The sequence below is a fragment of the Pelobates fuscus genome, chromosome 9, assembly GCF_036172605.1.
Source record: "Pelobates fuscus isolate aPelFus1 chromosome 9, aPelFus1.pri, whole genome shotgun sequence".
NCBI lineage: Eukaryota > Metazoa > Chordata > Amphibia > Anura > Pelobatidae > Pelobates > Pelobates fuscus.
The window spans coordinates 130754949-130772371 of NC_086325.1; the positions used below are offsets into that span (position 1 = coordinate 130754949).

General features: G+C 40.7%; 1 protein-coding gene and 2 non-coding genes across 3 annotated transcripts; all 3 read right to left on the reverse strand.

The window, feature by feature from the left end:
- Positions 1–3699: 3699 nt before the first annotated feature.
- Positions 3700–15117, reverse strand: DKC1 (dyskerin pseudouridine synthase 1). Its single transcript, XM_063432393.1, has 17 exons — positions 15058–15117; positions 14865–14923; positions 12715–12801; positions 11768–11859; positions 10744–10928; positions 9704–9768; positions 9261–9387; positions 7915–8045; positions 7578–7721; positions 7325–7445; positions 6924–7042; positions 6574–6677; positions 6437–6476; positions 5774–5827; positions 5476–5532; positions 5300–5383; positions 3700–4014 (listed from the first exon to the last, which is right to left on the reverse strand). The coding sequence occupies exons 1-17, from the start codon at positions 15071–15073 to the stop codon at positions 3952–3954; spliced, it is 1548 nt and encodes a 515-aa protein (XP_063288463.1). The 5' UTR covers positions 15074–15117; the 3' UTR covers positions 3700–3951.
- LOC134573794 (small nucleolar RNA SNORD83) lies at positions 6773–6850 on the reverse strand. The gene has a single exon (XR_010085353.1). It is a non-coding gene; the product is annotated as a small nucleolar RNA SNORD83 (small nucleolar RNA).
- LOC134573805 (small nucleolar RNA SNORA36 family) lies at positions 7777–7891 on the reverse strand. Its single transcript, XR_010085364.1, has one exon. It is a non-coding gene; the product is annotated as a small nucleolar RNA SNORA36 family (small nucleolar RNA).
- Positions 15118–17423: the final 2306 nt, after the last annotated feature.

Below are 17423 nucleotides of genomic sequence, written 5' to 3' on the forward strand. Positions count from 1 at the left end.
CCTACACTACGTGCCCCATACTGCTGTGCGATCCATCACAAGGTGCAGCCCGATATCCAATATGACCACTTATCACATGACCAAATATAAAACTAATTTTCACTGTTTAAAGCTTTGTTTTATTAAATTTAACCACAAGTTCCTTTAACAATATATTAACCTACTGTATGATAATATTTACAATTTTATTACGTCATTTAGGCGCTAAATTCGTAATTGTTTAATTGTGCATCTCCTATATATACCCCCATCATGTCAGGTTAGTCTTTTTTTATCTCAACTTCAAAAAGCCCTAAAGGTAAAATGTGTTGTGGATATTTTATTATTGTGCATCAATAGAGGTATTTTACTACTTTTATCAAGTTATTGTACCATTTTACTCTTTTATTGTATTTTTTTGCTATTTTATTTCTATTACTACTACTGCCTGGCATCTGAATTTTATTGTTCCAGTTGAGTATTACTCCAAAGAAATCCAAGGTGGGGATACCACTTATGCCTGATTCATTGAGCAGTCCGCCTGCTCAACTAAATGCGAGTAACCATTTTGCTATTTGTACTCCTAACACTTTTTTTATACCGTGAGCACTATTTGTTGTTTCCTTTTCACATTGCTGTGACATCTACATCTCTTCACATATCCTATTGATGGTACCACTGTAAGCCATTCATGCAAGAGCTAGTTTAACCCCTTAAATGACCAAACTTCTGGAATAAAAGGGAATCATGACATGTCATGTGTCCTTAAGGGGTTAAGCTCTATTCCAGGTGAATAGGATTACATTAGACCCTTGTTTATTATCGCCATTTATGAATATTATCTTTTATTGGGATTTATTGCACTATTATCTTTTGTTTCCACATACAGGTTCCAAGAACTAATTTTTGATCCGACTCCTTCAAAGAAAATACCTTCTAACAGACTGATGGTGGTCTCTTTGGAAAGTTTGCACTAGGACTTTTCTTGAATTTTTTTTTTATTCACTCAGCAGGCGAGAAAGAGAAAACAATACAATATGTGGGCTGTTGCCCATAACGGTCACATAATAAAAGCATTGTCACTGGCTGAGACACTGTGTCCCGCTGAGTGGGTTTTTGTTTAACGGACTCTTGAATTTTATTGTTGCCCATATTTACGCTGTGGTCTTTTCATATTTTGTTTGTGTCTGCACACATATTTGTACATACTTTTTTGGAGCAACCTTTTTTTCATCTTTTTGTACTACTCCTATGAGCCCTACCATTTTGAAGTTTGCTGCCTCTATATTTTGTTTCCTTTATAGCCTGGGTTTTTTCACGCGGATCCCTAGCTGTGTTTGACTGAAGGTGGCATGCTGGTGCAGCCCCACAGGTAGCAAGTCCAGCTTTAAATAGTTTGAGCTGCAGGGATTTAATTTACCCTTCTTCTAGTAACCTCATGGAGCTCATCTATATTCATAAGTATAGCATCAACAAGATAACCAGCGAAAAAGCATGACATTAAAATAAAGGGGGGGTTCTAACCATTCGACAACCAGGGACGCAACAGCGATTTATGTACTGGGTACCGCACCCACGGACGAGGCCCAAGCTGCGCCTGGAGCGAAAACACCTGTGACAAAGCAGGATATACATGACCTACTGGCACACTTCCAGGACATGTTCTTTGCAGAGATCAACCTGGTTAAAACTTGGTTACAAGCCGTCACAGACCACCTCCAAGCATCTGAGGAGGACACTGCTGACCTGAAGCAAAGCATAACCACTCAAGGGGAATCAATACAGCACCTGCAAAATCCCGACTCTCAATTAACTTCAAGAGCGGATGCAGTAGAAGACAAGAGCAGATAAAAGAACGTCAAGATTCAGGGTGTGGATGACTCCGTATCTACTGACGAGCTACATTTCATCAGGCGACTTATCGCATCGGTCTTTCCAGCCAAACAGTTGGCTTATGACAGACTCTACCGCATTGTAACATTCTCGCAAACGCCAAATGTTTTCAGGGACATAATACTCTGCTGCCGGCCCTATGCGCACAAACAAAGGCTGTTACAGGTGCTGTGGGGCAAACCCCATTCCAATTCAAAACTCACTTTTTACCAGGATCTAAGCAAGGCCACACTCTTGTGGCAAAAATCAATGCCCCCCCCATCACGCAGCCCATACAAACAGCAGGGCTGTCTCTTACAGATGGACTAACCCAAGAGCGCTTGTGTGCTCCAAAGATGGGAATGACCTATGGGCCCTGGGCCTTCCGATGCCAGATCTGGCGACACCTCTAAGAGTCTTGGATGTCGACAGCATCACTCCTTTTATTTTCGGAAGGGAACGAGACTCAACCAGAATACGAACGTTATCACATAAGGTTGCTTGTTTAATGATACGGATGTTCTTTATATAGCGCCAGCAAAATTCCATAGCTCTGTACAATGGGTGGACCAAGTTATTATACCTATAATTATACTATTGCACTTCAGATTGCTCCATAGGCAATTTTGTTCTATGCACTGAATAACTCATTACGGTTTTATTATAATGTTCCTGACACTATAGTTTGAATGACAGAGGGCCACTTACATATTTAGCCAACGCCTGCTAAAACAGACCAGATTTAGAAACTCAAATCTCTCTCCCCCGCCCCCCAGGGGACCAATTTATGAGACCGAGACATTGCTTAATTATAGGATGATCTCCTAATCCGGTTACTTCTGTAGCCAAGTTGCCTTGCTACTCTGCGCCAGGTCTAATTTGCATATACAATCTGAGGACATCAGAAGTATTATTTCCCTGTAACTATATTTGATAACTCAGAGCATGCTCCTCTGTTTATACTCTCACTAGCTACCCGAGCGCATTACTAATCATTCACGAGCAGTATAGATGAAAAAATACTTCCGATCACTAGCTAGAAAAGCTCAATTAAGAGTCTGCTATTGTACTCCTGCAAAACTGCTTTTACTCTATTTTTTATGTGCAAATGTACTACACAGTATGCCATACCAATGTTATGTCAATAGATGATCTGCATGCAGATGTTTGTGGCCCTGCACACTTCTATGTTATCACTTACACTTCAAAATAAAGATTGATTACAATTAAAATAAGCAAATACCCCTCCGGACCAGGGTATTGGAAGGTTGTGACAAGAGGGCACTAGGGTTACAATACACTAGACTGGTGCACAATCAAGTTTATTTTTAAACTATGCCCTCATGACTTGTTCCATGTGGGATTTAACTGTGTAGTCTTCGATAAACATGTCATCGGGAAATCACTGATGGATTTTTAATTAAAGTGTAGATTAAAATGGAATTTCTTGTTCATACCAACTGAGAAGTATGTGCGCACAAATCTACACTACACTGAAATAGCACCAGTTTTCCATTCTTAGATTTAATATGTATGCCCTGTTAGAGGGGAGGATAAAAAAAAAAATAAGGCAAAGTGTATGTTAGATTAATAGTCTGTTTACACAGCTGCTAGATTAAGGCTGGGAAACGTGTAGCTGCACAGATATTGAAGAATTTCAACTGCCATGATGATTTGCAAGCCTTTACAATGCCAAAGCATCATGAAAGTGGCAGTTCTATAGCAACTAGGATCTGTTCATCCAGCCCTGTCATGGATGATACCAAAAACGTTAGTATGAAATTAATTTAATAAAAATAAATGTATGTGCATGTGTTCTAACAAAATGAGACATTTTTCTACACAATATAAGGTAAAAATCTTTAATGCATCCCCTCCCCCCCAAAAAACAAAAACATATCAGGCCCCATTAGACATTCACCCACAGGGCTATCAGGTGCCTGTTCTTAGTTACTCAATGCTGCAATGAGATTTTAAAAAAGACATGCAGTCATGTTCTGTACCACCCTTAAAACAGGACAAGCAACAGAATGGAAAAAAAATAAAAAATATGTTCAACTCCATGTGATTCAATAGCTCAAAGTACACAGAGAAAACCCATTAATCAGCAACCTCCTCTTTTGATTTTTTCTTTTTCTTCTTCTTTTTCACACTTTCGGTAGTCTAAAATAAAAATATAAAAGGGAGGGAGGGAATTTTTAAAGTCAATCTGGTTTAACAAAGTGATCACTTTCCAGGATTTTAAAATTATGTTTATTCTATAAAATTTATACATTTTACAAGGCCTAAAAAACTAAATACTTATCATGGAATCAAGTAAAATCGAAAATGTCTCCCTGTCAATGTTGTACACTGTGGTCTTTATTCATTGAGCATGTGTATCTTTGCTCTGCATGGTGAGCTGGGTTTTGATGTTACATAGGCTGAAAAGAGACATGAATGAGTCCATCAAGTTCAGCCTTGCTCACATCTGTTTTTTTTTGCTGCTGCCGTTTCAAAAGAAAGTAAAAATGGCCAGTTTGTAGCACTTCCAACTTTGCCAAAAAAAAAAATCCTTCTTGACCCCAGAATGTGGTCTAGTACAGAAGGGAGGATAGGCTGGGAGGAGAACATGGGCAATGGTGACCATGCCACCATGGCTGTCTTGCACCAAAAAAAAATAAAAAAAATATGCTGTGTGTAGTTGTGTTAGATGCCAATTTTTCGACAGCATATTAGCCAGCTCATAAACTTGTTGCAGGCAGACTAATGACGTCCAATGATGCTACCAGACTTGGTTACAGCTCCAGTAGCAGGGGAGTTAAATATCTGCATGTACAATGCTTCATGTCAAAAAACACTGCCCACACAATCTCCAGGCACCATGACCAGTAAAAGTCACTGGAGTGGTCATCATGGTGCTTGGAGTAACTATCTTGATTATTAGTAATTTTAAGGCACATATTGTCCCTGCCAAATTGCCATTTGAGAAGTGGCACTGGTCATATTGTGCAGTTTCCATGCTTACTAGGGGCTTTGGACCAAGATTAAATGGCAGAAACCATTTCACACATGTTAAATGCTAAGGTCAGAAACTGTGTGCTTCCAATGTTTCCCTGTGAGAAGCATTGGATTGGCAGAGTGCAGTGATTGCTGTATGTTCTCATTACTCCTCTGAGAAGTACAAAGGGAACAAATTATTTAGGGTTTAGATTAACTTTCATCCTCAATTAACTTAATACTTTGATATAGACCAAAAGATTTGGGGATCACTGGTTGGATAGAGATGAGAGAGAAAGATCTATATATTTTAAGTAATTCACACTAGCAATGAGATCTACTGGAAATTATCAAGGACTCATTCAGCTCAGTGTAGTTTAAAATTCCTTGACAACATGAACAATCGAGGATTATGTAGAATCTATTTTACATAGAAATAAGATGCCTAGATTAAACAGGAATTTGTTACCTCTGTGGCTTCTTCCATAGATTCCTCATCACACGTCGTCGTCTTCTTCTTGTGGACAACCTTTTCACTGGAATCTTTCTTTCTCTGAAAGAAAATAGAGCAAACACTTAACATACTGACTTTGAGAGTAAATGCCGCAGATTTACTTTTCTGGTATTAGTAATGTGTGCACTTACCTTTTTCACTACAGGAGGACTTGCACTGTCGCTGTCTGTTTCAGCTACATGTTTTTTCTACAGAAAAAGAGTAGCAGACAAGAGTTAAGTGTTATCTAGACCATTCTATTCCAGTCACAAACAGAGGAGAATGGATCACTCGCTAAAGAGAGCAAACTAAACAGATACACACCATATCTTTAAAGTTTAGGTTGCAGAGCATTGAACGAATAAGCTAAAAAACACAGCTTAGAGTACCAGACTACCAAGTCAAGCTCTCCAAAGACTTTTAGCACACAAGTTTCGCTTTCCAGCTTACCTTTTTTTTGCTAGATTCTGCAGGTGTTTCTGTATCAGGGTCACTCTGTTTTCTCTAAATAAAAATAAAATAAAGTTTGTCCACATTTAATGGCCTCCTTGCCATGAGACATTACCTCCTCCCCAAACATAGTAGACATACTAGGCAGGATGGTTTAACAATAGGAGTTTTAATTATTTTAAATAAACCACCCACTATAGATTCAACTGTACTTTAAACACTATCCTCCAAGCACAGAACACCAGAGCTGCTCTACATAGATCAGGGGTGTGATTCTAGATTTCCACTTAAAAAAAGGTCACATTTTCAAGGTTTAGCAAATTGGTCTCAAGCCCATGTGCTAGGTCAGGGGAGCCTGAAAGGTAGAGCGCCAGATGTTTTAAAACTACAGCTTCCATGAGACTTGGTCATTCTAAAGGCATGCAGAGCATCATGGTTGTTGTAGTTTAACAACATCTGGGGATCTAACTTTGTGAATGCCTGTGCTAGGCCTTTCAGGTTATCATACACTGGCACCTGGTCGGGGAGTTCACTCATTAAAACAGACAGACCTAGCATTCGTGGGAGCTTAAAGCCAAAGAGGACTTTATGGCAGAGTTGAACTGGATGCACAGAAGAGTGAATACAGAGACAGACATTGGTGATTCTGGTTTTGAGAGTTACCTTTGCCAAATCCTCCTCAGGCAAAACTTTCTGTGGAGCACTAAAGGGGGGGAGAGAGGAGGAGAGAGAAAAGTCAGACTCAAATTCTTTAAGTTACTCCATCCAGGCACATGTGACCAACTGAAAAGCCATAATACCTATAGTCTACATAAGCCTGGTTCCAGCTCACTGGTGTCTTCTCATTTGGTTTACCATGCTTGTCAAGGAGCCCTTTCTGAATCATCATCTTTTTTTGACTTGCCTGGAGTAGGAAAAAAAATAAAAAATAAAGTCAGTCTTTGCTTGAAAAAAAACCCAAACAAACTTTGATTCTCCCTCATTTAACGAAGTTGTATAAACCATCAGTTACTGGGTGATAGATAGAAGGTCAGCATCACACAGAGTGCTCATGAAATCTAAGGTACATCATATGGCTCAGGAATACACATGTACTCCATTACTCCTCTACAAACTAAACTTTTGCTCCAGGAAAAAAAAATTTACTCACCTTAGGTCCAAGCCCCCATTTACGTGGGTAGGTGTCCCTTTCCATAATAACGCGCTTTATTTTTGCCACTATGCCATGGTCACATGTTGAGATCACAGCTGTGGTCATTAGAGCAGTACCTACATTGGAAACAAACAAGAATCACCACCGCCCACTCATACCTATAATTTAAACTGTGATCAGACAGTTTATTCCTCCTTTACCCAAAGCAAAACCAAGCTCATGCTCTTTCCTTCTCTGTGCAAAACTGACATTGTAGAACACAAGACAGTTGCACAGAGTGAACCACCCCCCTATGGAAGAACAGAGCTACAGTAAACTGCTCCAAGCTCAGAGAATGGATAAACTTTGTCATCATCTCACAACATGTTCATCAAATGATACACAGAACAGCTCCTCACCAATGCAAATTGCTTCTCCTTTTGTGGTTACCACCACGATATCCTGGTTGAGTTCAATACCATCTTCGTACCGTAGTAGACCTGGCAGCATTATCTTCGCTCCATAACATATGGCATTGACCTGTTAAAGCACAAATTAGTAAACTTATTTTAAAATAAACACTACTAGGTAGGAGGACTGTGTTAACTATTGAACTGAAAGTAGTTGAAACAGCATGTCTGCAGTTACATTAACAAATCAAGCATTACTTACAGCACTGTCCTTCATGACCAATCTCTTGTGAGACACTAGAAGTTTCTCCAAAGGATAGATTACTCTGCGTAGATAATTTTCATCCTTATTATTATCAAACTGCCACTGAGCATCCAGGACATCATGCATGGTGACAAGATTATCCTGAGGGACAACACAAAGTGAGTCATTGAAGCACACCTTTCAGTAAGAGTGACTTAAATGTTAGCTACAGGTCAGTCATGTTGATGATTATTCCTGCAAGCTCATTAGTGTCCCAAAGCTAATTAACAGCAAGTGGGAGAAACCACAGGCTGAACTCAACGCATTTGGGTTCTAGAAAAGTGGAGATTGTTACCTTCTCTCCCAGTACCCCTGATCGAACTCTACGCAACTCCTGCATCTGACCTCCAACACCAAGCAACAATCCAAGATGAACACACAAAGTACGGATGTATGTGCCAGCTTCACAGCTCACCCAGAAAATACCTGTAAAAATAATGAGTAGGGTTTGTTAAATAGTCATGCACATTGAGGTGACTTAGCAGCTGGACGTTTTATTTCTACAAATTTACAACCCTAGTCTGGCATCTCTGGATTTGTAGTAATTATGAGGACATTGTGCAGAATGCAGGAGGTAAGTGATAAAATTTAAAAACCTATTGGGAACTTGCATTCACAGTGAAGGTTTTGTGCAGTCTACTGTAGCTGTTATGGTGTAGGGAATACCATGGCGTGGATAACATGCTTTGGTACCAACAGGTGCTGGCAGTCAGCACATTGGCAGAGTGTCAGCTGAACGAGCTCAGCCAATGGCCGCCTCCATTTACTGCCAGACTTCGCTCGAAACAGGAACTTCCAGGGTCAGAGTCAGATGTCAAACCATATTCTGAAGCATTATTTGTAGGACAGAACCCAGGAAGACCTTCTAATGCAGGAGTAGGCAACCATCAGCTCTCTGGATGTTGTCAATTACGTCTTCAATAATGCTGGCAAAGCATATGGGGAGATGTGGTCCATAACAACTGGAGTGCCAAAGGTTGTCTACACCTGCTCTAGTGACAGTCAAACAGGTGTGGCTTTAGTCAGTAGACACTGACTTTATTCAGATAAGGCAGCGTTTACACTGCTCAGTCTGCAGAGTAGTGCTCTTTGCGCCAGAACTATAAAATAAATTGTAGCGGTTCTGGAGCCTGTAGTGTCCTTTTGTTTTTATCAAAGTATGGAAAGAACACATTAAATTTGTTAACTTTAGCTTAATGAAGCAGTTTTGGTGTACAGATCATGCCCCTGCAGTCTCACCTATTCAAATATGTTGTGGTTTAGTAAAACCTTTTTTTAACCTTACAATGAGACACATTGGAGGATTATACAATTACTGTTCAAGTACTTAAACGTGGGTTGTTACCATGAAACCCAGCATCACTTTTCTGTATACTATACATAACCCTATTGTGCTTCTTCCAGGGAGTCTCCTAAACAGCATGGAATTGAGCAACAAGACAGCAGTTATTTTTTGTGCTCAAGAGTATTCTTCGAAATCTTAATGCTACACTGAGATATTCTCCAAAAACTATGATTGCATTTAGAAGTCACTGCTGATGCATACATTCTGTTAGACATCTCTGAAGAAGCAAACATAAGTTAGATATTTGGTTATCCACACATCTGTGGCAGCCTAGTATAAAAAACTGTAATGCTCACCAAGCCTGCGTTCAGGATCATACTCTATTAATTTACTTTCATAGATGGTTCTTACACGTAGCTGCCTCTTGACTGCTGCAATAAGAGGAGGTCGCTGGAACAAGGCACCTGTTAAAGTCTCCAGAGCCTGAAAATTATTTTTGAAAGGTTACATGAGAATGCCTTTCTACAATGAAATAGATCATGAATCATCAGTCCATTATGGTCAGACATTGTTAATCATCTTTCCCACTGGCCACATTCCCTATTTGACAGACCTCACCTCTGGTCATACTGCAAGACACATTATGAACAGTGAAAGGAAAGCAATACACTCCAACAGAGTCAGAGTGCTTCAGGAACTAGCCTTAGGATCAGAGAATGGATAAACTGTGTCATCATTCCACAAGAGAAAAGTCCAAGAGACTTTCGAGAGAAAAGCCATGATTAAGGTGGTATCTTACCCGTGACAGCTGAAGCTCATTCTCTAATGCATTGTGCAGTCGTACAATCCCAACGTATTCTTTCCCTGAATTAGAAGATTAAGCGTGTGTGAGAATTGCGTTGCATATAAAAAAATAAATAAAAAAGTAAAATAAATCAATGTTATATTTAAAAGGTTACTCCAACGCATTGTTGGAGTAACCCATTATGTGCTACATGTGCCCTTTCCTATCATTTTTTTTAGGTCACCCAGCAATTTTTCAGTAAAAAAAAAAGAAAAATACAAAATCGAATAAATTATAACTTTAATGCACCAATTCGCTTCTTCACATATAAAATCATTACTTTCAATGGTTTGGTCTCTAAAGACTTTAGCAGCAAACTGCATGCAAGTGGCCTGCATGATCACAAGCAGCGACGTGTGCCGATTGACCACTCATGTCGCCGCTCACCCCCAGCGTATAAATATATATCATCTTTGACAACATTCAACCACATCTATATCTCTACCTTATATAGTTCTCTCTCATTCAATTTTAAACCATCTTTATTTATCCTACCACTTTGATCTATAAAGCTCTTTATTTATATCAATCTCTACATACCCATCTGAATCTCTTTATGTCTCTCTATTTCAGACATCTTTTAGCTTGTTCTATATCAATAAATTACTTAGGATACAGGCTCGGAGCAAATTGCACTCTGTTCAGAGCCCAGGGACACAAGTAGTGACAAGGGAGAGATGGTGGGAGGCCGACAAAATAGTTTGTGGCACAAGGGCAGGCTTGGAGATCCTGGCCAGAGACTGTGCATGCCTTGAGCACACACAGTGAAAAAGTCTCTGCCTGCAATGTGTAGAATCTTCTTGCGTCTGACGAGTGCGCAAACGACAGACATCACTTTAGGTAGTCTGGAACAGTGTTCCAAAATGCCTAAGTTGCATGTGCTTTGAGTGCAACTAGCCCACAGGACACAAGTATCAATATTTCTGTAGCAGAAACATTGCTTCTACCACCATGACTACTTAAAATCTGGTTGGATTAACACCCTAAAAACTTACCTGCACTCTGCTGCGACTTAACAAGTCGAGTGGCGCGGTCAATGCAGACAATTAGACAGCCAGTCACTTTGGGATCCAAAGTTCCACTGTGACCAGTTTTCTCTACACGCAATATACGTCGAATCCATGCAACAACCTCATGAGAGGAAGGGTTAGCTGGTTTATCAAGGTTAATAAAGCCAGTCCTATAGAGAGGGAAAAAATTTAATTAAAGTATAAGATTTAGGGATATTTGGACAAACTACAACCCACACCAACATTTTCACAGTCTGAAACAGTTTGACCAATTTAACACTTGTTCCTGTCCATCCACAGCCCAGGTCTACTAGAGGTATGGCTAAGCCAGAGATTACATGCTTTCTTCTAGGCATACCAGACCTGGACGTGTGATCTGTTGAAAGAGGTCAGCTGACAGTCACACTTCGTTAGCCCACGACAAGCTCCCATGTTTGGCTTCCAATTCTCTTTTTGTAAAACTTGGGATTCATGGCTTAAATAAAACCTGGGTTACTAGGGATGTTTCCTCTCCTTTTTCTTTTCCCTCTTCTCTTTTGGTTATTTTCATGTAAAATTTAATTCAAGTTTGCACTGGCAAGTCACATATAGTGACCCTATATATGCAAGGAGACACTATAGTCACCAAAACAACTTTAGCTTACTGAAGCAGTACTGGTGTATAGAGGATTCCTCTGCAATTTTACTGCTCTGCCATTTAGGAGTTAAACCACCTTGCTTATGCAGCCCTAATCACACCTTTCCTAAACACTTCATGTAAAGTAAGATCTATTGTTAATATTTCCTTTATTACAAATTGTTACATTTAGAATTTCCTGCTCTGTTCATAGCTTACTAATTTCCTGCTCTGTTCATAGCTTACTAAACCTTGCATGGGCTTCCTCTATGTGGTTAAAGTTTAATTTACAGAACATATAAAGCAAGTTAACATCTGATGGACAATTAAACTTATTTCCCATGCAGACTGTGAGAACATTTTTGTGCCTATTCAAAAGAAAACATCACATACTTAACATATTCAGCAATGTCTCTCTTCAAAGGATTGGAACCAGAGGGTATAGGAGTATAGTGAGCTGTCCGAACATTCAGTTTGTCAAAGTTCTAAAGAAGAAGAAGAAAAAAAAAAGTTAAGATGTTATAGTAAGTTTTGTCTGCATAACAATGTTGAGTTCTAAATTGGACACTATAGCCACCAAAACAACAAACTTAATGAAGCAGCTTTGGTGTATAGATCATTTTCCACAGTCTCACTGCTTAAATCTCTGCCATTTAGGAGTTAATCACTTTGTTTATGCAGCTCTAGACACACCTCCCTGCATGTGACTTACACAGCCTTCCAAACACTTCCTGTATTGAAAATTCTGTTTAATTTAGAAATTCTTATCCCCTGCTCTGTAAATCGCTTGCTACACCCTGTATGAGCCTACTATATGCAATTAAAAGTTCAAATTATAAAGCAGGAGATAATTTGTAAAGGAAGTTACTCATGCTTAAAAGTGAAGCAATTTCTTTTCATGCAGACTGAGAGTCACAGCCAGGGAAGGTGTGGCTAGGGCTGCATAAACAATTTTAACCCATAAATGGCAGAGAATTAAGCAGTGAGACTGCAGGGGGCATGATCTATATATCAACACAGTATCATTAGGCTAAAGTTGTTTAGGGGTCTATAGTGTCCCTTGGGTGTAAAACCTGACACACAGGACTTCTACAAGCTGAAGGCTTTATGTTTGGAGTTGCTTTAACTTAACAGGCAAATCTCATTCTTGTGAGAATAATGTATATTTACATAAAATTGAGTGAACTCATTGTGGCATGGTGCCAGGAGACACCCAGCACTATAACTACAGTGCAACTCTACAGTTGTCACTCTCTGAAATAGCACAATATAAAGAATTTTCAGATTACATGTCACAAGAGTCCCTATAAGAAACGGAAATAAAAAAAACTACTACAAACCTTGAGCAGTAAAGGCCACTGAGACGTATCTAGCTGAGCCACTTTTGATTCTGGTTGAATAAGAAAGTCACTTTCATGCTGAATATCCTATAAAAGAGCAACACAGTCAGGAAAAGGCATACTGAAAGCAATAGTTAAAGAGACACTTGTCACCAAAACAACTACAGCTTATTGCATTTGTTCTGGTGAGTAGAATCATTCCCTTCAGGCTTTTTGGTGTAAACACGGTTTACAGAGAAAATGCAGAGTTTATATTACAGGCTAGTTGTAACTTCACTGGCCACTCCTCAGATGGCTGCTGGAGGCACTTCCTTGGGCAGTGCTGCACACTGTGCAGTACAGCCATTCAGTGTCTCCACCCTCTGCGTGCAGACACCAAACTTTCCTCATGGAGATGCATTAATTCAATTCATCTCTATGAGGAGATGCTGATTGGCCAGGGCTGTGTTTGGCTTGTACAGGCTCTGCCCTTGATCTGCCTCCTTGACAGTCTCAGCCAATCCTATGGGGAAGCACGGTATTTGGCTCAGAACACCACTTTGGAGAGGTCAGCAGTTCACAGGCAAATACGGGTACAGACTTGAATACAAGTAAGATTTTACTAAATTTAGGGAGGCAAGAGGGGGCCAGGAATACATGTTTGTTTCTGACACTTCTAGTGCTCGTTTAAGAAGTGATCTCAGATTGTTGGGGAAGCACATTAGGCCCTCCCTACAGGAAAGCATTGACTCACTGCTTTCCAATGAGGATTTTGCAGGCGCTGGATGTCCTCATTCACAGCGGGAGGACATCCAGCTTCATTTAGGCGACCAAGAGTCATGTAAACTCCCAGAAGCAACTCTAGTGGCTGTCTGGTAGTCAGTCTTATGGGGGTGTTCTACCCTCCAATAAATACACCTTCAACACTTGGGAGTGTTGCCTGTATTTCCTATTACCTTGTATTGTTGGCTGCATTAGCAGTGTCTGTCTAATGTAGAGCACCTCTAAAGCTGTGGACCTGAGCGCAGGGGATTTTGTTGTCTTAGTACTGCAAAGTAAACATTGCAGGACTAGGTGGGACAGTGAAACTATACCCAGACTACTTCCATGAGTTGAAATGGTCTGGGTGCCTACAGAATCCCTTTAACAGGACCACTACAGGCAACAAACCTCATTAGAATGAAGTTATGGGGGTCCCGGGCACCAGTTACTTTAAGAGGTTAATGGACAGTTTAACAACAGTCTTCAATCTGGCACCCGATCACTCAGAGGCTTCATGATCAGCTAACAGTCTATTAGTATCTCCTCAGAGAAATATTGTTCAGATTTTTTTCCCCACTCCATTTTGTGAACAGGGAACCTACTGTAACTCCTTCAGGTAAACATGTGCACAGAACCTCCTTGTGTTATAACTAACTTTAAAGTTAAAAAAAAAAAAAGACAGCAAGAGGATAGTTGCATATAACGAAACTCTATAGCATTAGAAATACAAACATGTACACCTAATGTTTGTGTCCAACTATTTAGAGGGGTGCCCCCAACACCTTGATGGTCCCACCTCCCTTGCCGAGATAACCCTCCTAGACTGATCTCAACCAATCTAATGCTTCTCAATAGGGAAGCATTCGGAGGCTAGCATGCAACAATGGCAAAACCTGTACCTCTAGGAATTCGGAAGGACAGCAGCCACTAGGAGGTATAAACCTCCAATCGTAACATTGCTGGAACTACTAGACAGCAATATTTTAGCCTGTAGAGTTAAAGTAAAGAAGCACTGCAAGCAGGCCACTGGTTTTGCGATAAGAGTGCATTCAGAGATCCTGTAATAGGATTATTTAATGCAACACAAAGTTTAGTTACTTAAAATCAAAATGCAATAAAGTCAAGTTAAAATCGCCAACCTGTTAAAACAGCTGCAGACATCATCCAATTTAGTTATTTTAATCCCACCCCCCTTTAAAGAATATAAATATATATGCTCATTGTTCCGTGATTAAATTTAAGTCCACGTGTAGAAAGTACATTTTAAACATTAAGAGATGCACTGGACACATTTAACAATATCCTTTTTCTTAAACTCCCAACATTCGTTTTCGTTGCCCTAAATTTACTACAAATAATTATTCCATCACCTTCACATACAAATGAAAAAATTAATAATAAACTCTTACTGCAACATCGCCTTCCCCGAGGATTTGGCTTCTGCGTTTCTTATGTTTCTTCTTAGAACCTGAAAATAAAAGTTTTGACAATTGTCGTTGCCGTAAGATTAAACCGTCTGAAATCATATTCTTCATACAAACATTTATAAAAAATAAAGAATTACAGAACGTTGAGTTCGAAGCGAAGAAGCACGAGACTCACCTACTTCCTCCGCCATGTTCACTCTCCACGCGGTCACTGAGAACGAGCAATTTCCTTGCTAACTGATATACATTGTGGGCGGATTCTCAGGGAGAAAGCTTGCCTTTTCCGTCTGCATCGTGACGTGTATTGAAAGGCGGGCAGAGTAGTGATCTGGTTTCAAATGACTATAGAACGTGTTACTGTCAGCCATTTTACCTAAATATTCTTTACCTTCTTTAGTGAAGTAATTATTATCGGCATATATTATTTTCATATCTATGTGTAAATACACACACACACACACTCATATGTATGTGTATATATATATATATATATATATATATATATATATATATATATAGGTATATGTACACACACACTTATAGGAACACTAAACCATCAGGAATGCACAATGTGGTCTGGGTGCATTTAGTGGCCTTTTTAAACACAAGGTAAAAGGTTTCTCTGACCACCATGACCAGTTTTGCTTTTGGAAGTGGTCATGGTGGTAGGAATATGTATGTGCCGCTTTTCTGCTTGGAACGTTGCATATACAGATATATTTGCACTCTTGTGCGATGCTTGTTGTGCCCCTTGTCATGTGAATTAGGCAATCTGAAACTATTTGGGACTACCTAAAATCAATTCTGTGCAAAAATTACATCTGTCGTCAGAGCACAAACTTCTATCCTGCCTTACTCGATTTCCCGTACCTCTTAAAGGGACACTCCAAGCACCCAGACCACTTCTGCCCATTGGAGTGGTCTGGGTGCCAACTCCCACTACTCCTAACCCTGCAAGTGTAATTATTGCAGATTTTATAAACTGCAATGATTACATTGCAGGGTTAACTCCACCTCTAGTGGCTGTCTACTAGACAGTCACTAGAGGGAACTTCCTACTCTATAGTACAGAAAACCTGTGCTAGAGCGTCGCTGGACGTCCTCACGCTGTGTGAGGACCTCCAGTGTCGCTCATTTCCCCATAGGAAAGCATTGGAATTCGTTTTCAATGCTTTCCTATGGGGAAACGTAATGTGCATGTGCGGCATTGCCGCGCATGCGCATTAGGTCTCCTCGGCCGGTGGGCGGGATCAGTCTCGCCAACCGGTCGACGGAATCACAGGGAGGAGCGGCGCGGAGGAGGAGGCAGCGACGAGGGACATCACTGCTGCCTCAGGTAAGTGACTGAAGGGGTTTTCACCCCTTCAGTAACTGGGAATTGGGGGGTGGGAGGGAGAGGGACCCTCCAGTGCCAGGAAAATGGATTGTTTTCCTGGCACTGGAGATTTCCTTTAACGCTCTCTAGTGACAGTATTTTTAAAAATAAATTATCTCCAAGCACTCACTCCCTCTGCTTGCTGGCTCAGATCACGCGCATGCAATCTGAGCCAGGGAAACATTCTCTATGAGAAGCATTCACTTAGAAAGTGTGATGGGAGGAAGCTAATCATGGTTTGCACCTGGCAAAGGTGCTAACCAGAGGCTTCTGAGCTCTCTCTGTCCTTGAGTTGGACCCTTAGACAACCATGGCCCCAACTCATTTAAACTCTCAGCTGTACCTCCCCCACATGATACTGCTTTTATTGTGCAGTACCGTGTGTGATTGGTGGGGGTGATGCGACTGTTTTATGGGCATCCTGAGAGTGTGGTGGAATCTCGGTAAAAATAAATTTAGTAGGCCGAGATTACCACGTGGCATGTGTACGTGCATATGCTGACGTATCGATCAGTTGGTTGCACGAGGCAAGATACGATCAGTAGTGTACGGAGCATGTGCAAGAATACAGGATGTAGTATTCCCCTCCTCCATTGTGCTGGACAAGCCATGCGGTCAAGCAGGAAGTTAATTCTTATTTGTGTTGATTGGTCAAGAGAATGTGCGGGTGGAGCTTAATATGGGAGGAGTTATGTGCCTATATAAGGAGCCTGCACTATTGTCCGGGGCTCAGAACTTGTTGTATTTTGGTGACGTTAGTCCCTCTGAGTCCCGATCGGTGATCCAATAAAGAATCTCTTCCTTCCTGAAGAAACCTGTGTCCATCTCTCTGTGCTTCGCTTCCGTCAGTTTCTCCGGTATCATTTGGTGCATTGGCCGGGAAGCTCATCGTTCAACGGTAGCTGAGAGGCAGAGGCGTGAGACGGTCTATCTTTGCCCACGTTCTCTACGGCTGCACCCCTGAACTTCTGCGTGGACCTCCCTTCGTCTCGGCGCCACTGGTCTGTTGTCCAGGAGATCATCGGCCTCTACGTAAGAAGTGCTGGGGTGTCCCCGTCGATGAGTGTGAACTCAGGTTCAGGAACGAGGAGGTAAGACAACTGCTGTTTTAGACGGCAGACCCACTAGGGGTATACCAATTGTGCGGTAGGCCCATAAGGGGTTAT

What these genes read in the sequence shown, in the direction of transcription:
- DKC1 (XM_063432393.1), bottom strand. An exon ending in TCGGGGAAGGCGATGTTGCA is followed by an intron (nt 12,802 to 14,864) that starts GTAAGAGTTTAT and finishes GCTCTTTTATAG; the next exon opens with GATATTCAGCATGAAAGTGA. An exon ending in CAGGCTTATGTAGACTATAG is followed by an intron (nt 6,477 to 6,573) that starts GTATTATGGCTT and finishes CCCCCCCTTTAG; the next exon opens with TGCTCCACAGAAAGTTTTGC.